Source organism: Rutidosis leptorrhynchoides, chromosome 10, assembly GCF_046630445.1.
Source record: "Rutidosis leptorrhynchoides isolate AG116_Rl617_1_P2 chromosome 10, CSIRO_AGI_Rlap_v1, whole genome shotgun sequence".
NCBI lineage: Eukaryota > Viridiplantae > Streptophyta > Magnoliopsida > Asterales > Asteraceae > Rutidosis > Rutidosis leptorrhynchoides.
In genome coordinates this window covers 241,015,410-241,020,125 of record NC_092342.1, presented here as the reverse complement: position 1 = coordinate 241,020,125, position 4,716 = coordinate 241,015,410, and the positions used below count along the sequence as shown (strand labels likewise).

At 31.0% G+C, this 4,716-nt stretch overlaps 1 protein-coding gene across 1 annotated transcript; it reads left to right on the top strand.

Moving 5' to 3' along the window:
* The first annotated feature begins 1,523 nt into the window (after positions 1–1,523).
* On the top strand, positions 1,524–4,716 carry LOC139870905 (uncharacterized). Its single transcript, XM_071858667.1, has 4 exons — positions 1,524–1,650; positions 3,246–3,441; positions 3,626–3,828; positions 3,932–4,716. The coding sequence occupies exons 1-4, from the start codon at positions 1,524–1,526 to the stop codon at positions 4,714–4,716; spliced, it is 1,311 nt and encodes a 436-aa protein (XP_071714768.1).

Sequence of the window (4,716 nt, the reverse complement as noted above, 5' to 3'; positions counted from 1 at the left end):
TTTTAATAATAATAATAATAGAATTTTTTATTTTATTTTTTTTATAATAATAATAATTATAGTACTAATAACCATGCTAATGATAATGTTAATAAAAACGAAAATACTTATAATACTAATAATAATGATAATACTAGTAAAAATAAAATGTTATAAGTTAATAATACTAATAATGATGGTCCTTATATAACTTCTTAATGATAATACTAATAATAATAATAATAATAATAATAATAATAATAATAATAATAATAATAATAATAATAATAATAATAATAATAATAATAATAATAATAATAATAATAATAATAATAATGTTAATAATAATAATAATAATAAAAATCATAAAACTACCTTTAAAAGAAAAAGCTTCCAAAAATAATAATAAACTGCCTCTGCCTGGTCTCGAACCCACGACCTCCCGTTACCCCTAAACACGCTGAACCAGTCTTCTGCCTAGTATCTTTCTGTTTTAATACCACGAAAAACAAATATAACCTATATATCTATCGACTTCTTCTTCATTCATCATCTAATCTATCATCATCTATCCTAATCTTAAAATCATCATTATCATAATTCTACGGATAATCATCATCATCCATCAATTATAATCATCATCTAAGACATTATCATCATTACAACCGAAATCATGATCATCCATAAACGTCACGACTCATTTCATGATCATCATCATGCATTATGAATATCATAAACAAAACCATCTTCGTTGCCATTCTCATAACAATACCATTGATCATTAACCTATAATACATCATGACCACTTTTATTATTCTATGTACATCGATCACCATATACGTTTCTTCACAACATCCCACATCAATTCTGTTTCCATAATCTTTTCCCCGTCCAGCTTATTCACGAAGAGAAACCAAACCCAACAAAAGAGGCTAAGTTGCATTACGGCCCAATTAATAAAAAAATAAAAGCATGCGGCCCAATATCTTCACAAGTCCAACAGCAACTTCGTGTCCCAACTCCAATTCCTTTTAGTTTCTATATTAGCCTTGTAAAAGTAGCTGGAGGCTTCCCTTTTTGTGGTTCAGTATATAAAAGAAAAAAAATAATAGGAAAAGAAAACGCATGCTAGCAGTCGGCTGGGAAGATATACCCACCATCTTTATCTTTACAGCTCATTATTCCATTAAACATTCTTACTATAATAATTGCTAGTTTAACATCAATCAGCACAGAATCATTATCATTATTATGATAGGAGTATGCCAGCTGGAAAAGCAAGTGAGTGACACCTTTTTATACTTGTGTGATTTCGTCCATTTCATCCTTATTCAGTCACGATTATTGTAATTGGCTTTTAACAGAAAGAAAAACAGAAAAACACAGCTGCAATCAGTATCTTCGAACGAATTGTAGCAGTTCACGATGATGGTGTTTTGTTAGGGTGGTTTTACGAAGAAGAAGGGAAGAGATATGAAGGTTAAATGGGTGTGGTTATGAGTGATGTGGGTGAACCGAGAATAAAAGAAAATAGATAGGTAAAAATGGTGGTGCTTACGGTGGCTGTTTATGGTGAAGTGATCGGAGAAGTTGATCACGATTGGAGGCCAATTGGTGGCTGTGACCGAAGGTGGGTTGCCCAGAATCATCAAAGAAGAAGGAGAGAATCAAGTATATGTGAAAGATGGTTGTTATGAGGTTCGAATGAAAACACCAAAAGAAAAAGTGTTTCGGTTGTTATGGTTTGATTCTATTGACATGCAATAGAAGTAGTAGTCGAGCAAAAGTGTAAATAAAGGGGTGTTGTAGTTGTAGTGAGGGCGACCGTTGGTGATGGTGCTCTGGTTGTTCTTGGATAGTGACCCGGTGGTTGAGGTGATCGGTGAAGGATGGTTTACTATGGTGGTGGCGGGATGAAGTGATCATAGGGTGGTGGTAGCGATTGTTTAATGAAGATGATTGATATCTATATCTCATATGCACATGTTGTATGTGTATATATGTAATTTAGAGAAGGAGTGGGTATGATCGAATATCAAACAGAAAGAAAGAAACAATATTAGTGGGTGGGATATTTGGGTATTAATCAAAGAAAATAAGACACGTATGTCCGATTTTGAAAAGTGGTTATTGTTTTTCAAAGATAAACGGAACAAATTATCAATCAATAATATCTAACAAGTTGTTTCCATCTCGTGACTGTTATTTGGTTATATTAGTCAACACATCAGTCCATATATTATGGAGTATGACTAGATAGAGATATAATATATATATATATATATATATATATATATATATATATATATATATATATATATATATATATATATATATATATATATATATATATATATATATATATATACACATAGTGTTATATCATGAACAAAATATATATATAAACTGATACCCAACTATATATGCATGTGAGGTGTATAGTTCTAAACAACAACAAGAAGTAAAAAAAAATAATATAAAAATAAAATGATGTATATAGATGTATATCTGTTTATATATTATTTGTATATTATAATTAATCTTAGGTTATAACCAAGTATAAATCTATTAATATTATTAGTAATACAATTAATAATATTATTAATAGTAATATTATTGATAAAGTGACAAGTAATGGTAAGTGATAATATCATAATATTAATATCAACAATAATGATAATCTTACTAAATTTAATTATTAATAATGATAATAATAAATAAAATGAAAATAATAATTCTATTAGCTATAATAATAATAATAATAATAATAATAATAATAATAATAATAATAATAATAATAATAATAATAATAATAATAATAATAATAATAATAACAATAATAATAATAATAATAATAATAATAATAATAACAATATAACAACTTATATATATTAGTTTACACACCATTGTTCGTGAATCGTCGGGCATGGTCAACGGTCAAATATATACATGAACACAGTTCGAAGGTTATGAGACTTTAACATTACAGACTTCACTTATCGTGTCAAATTTATGTAAAGATTAAGTTTAAAATTGGTCGGAAATTTCTGGGTCGTCACATAAATATCACCCACATGAAAGCATACAGAGCTTTGAGAGAGGCAACTGGTATTATCCAAGGGGATTATAAGGAGCAATATTCGCATATAAAAACTATGCTTTAGAACTCAAAAGATCCAATCCAGATACAACAGTCAGAATCCAACATGAGTCTGCACAACCCAATGATCTCACAAGGGTTTTTAAGAGAATTTATATTTGTTTAGGACCACTAAAGAAAGGTTTTGCAGTGTTGGGTAGAGATTTGATAGGTATGGATGGATGTTTTATGAAACAACCTGCACAAGGTCATATTCTAACTGCTGTTAGGGTGGATTCCAACAATGGCATATACCCAGTTGCATATGCCATTGTTGAACAGGAATGTTACTCATCATGGAAGTGGTTCTTGGAGTGGTTAGGGTAAGATCTTAATCTTGAATCAAATTCAAACTACACCTTCATTTCTGATAGACAAAAGGTATGGGTTCTACTACTTATTTGTAACCAATATATAGTTTTATAAATGTATGTACTTACACTATTTGTTACGGATTTAGGGTCTGTTGAATGCTGTTGAAGAATTGTTTCCTTGTACTGAGCACAGATTCTGTTTGAGACATATTCATCAGAATATGAAAAAAAAATGGAATGGCTTAGCTTACAAAAATCATTTGTGGAGGTGTGCAACTGCAACTACTGTACCAGAATTTGAGCTAGCAATGAATCAGCTAAAGGAATTCAATAAAGATTGCCACAAATGGTTGACTGATATTCCTCCTCATCAATGGGTAAGGAGTCACTTTTTAGGTACATTAACTTAGTTACTCATTAGTTTTACAATAATTCATTAGTTACTCATTAGTATTTACAATAATGCATTAGTTACTCATTAATTGTAACTGTTCAACAGGAAGAGCTGTTTCAGATGTCCTGCTAAGTAACATGTGTGAGGTCTTCAATAGATGGCTTATAGATGCAAGAGATAAGCCAATAGTGACTGCTTTAGAATACATAAGAGAATATTTAATGAAGAGGATTGTCAATGTTTTGAAGCACCAATCTAAATGTGATGGACCATTAACACCTGCTGCAACAAAAACCTTTGAAAAGATCAAGGAAGAAGCATCTCAGTGTTCTATTTTATGGAATGGTGGACAACAATATCAAGTAACTGGGCCCCATGGTAAACAATGTGTTGTGGATATGGGAAGGAGAGAATGTGCATGTAGGAAATGGGAGTTAACTGGAATGCCATGTAAACATGTAGTGGCATGTTTAAACAACATGACATTCAATAATCAGCAAGTAGGAGTGCCTGAAGAATGGGTTCATCAAGTACACTGGTTAATGAGATGGAAGGAGACTTACAAGTTTCACATTGTACCATTGAATGGTAAATCAATGTGGCCTAAATCAAATGATCCAACAAAGATATTACCACCCTTGAAGATAGCTACTGCAGGTAGGCCTAAAAAGAACAGGAGGAAGTATGCTGAGGAAATTTCAGAGATGAATGAAAATGGAAAACTTTCAAGAAAAGGTAAGTCTGAACAATGTGGGAAGTGTGGCACATATGGACACAATAAAAGGGGCTGCCCAAATGAAGCATCAACATTTGTTGGAACAAAAACAAGTTCAAAGAGGAAAAGGGGGGAAAGGGCTCAATCCCAGACTAATGATGCAGCATGTAATTAA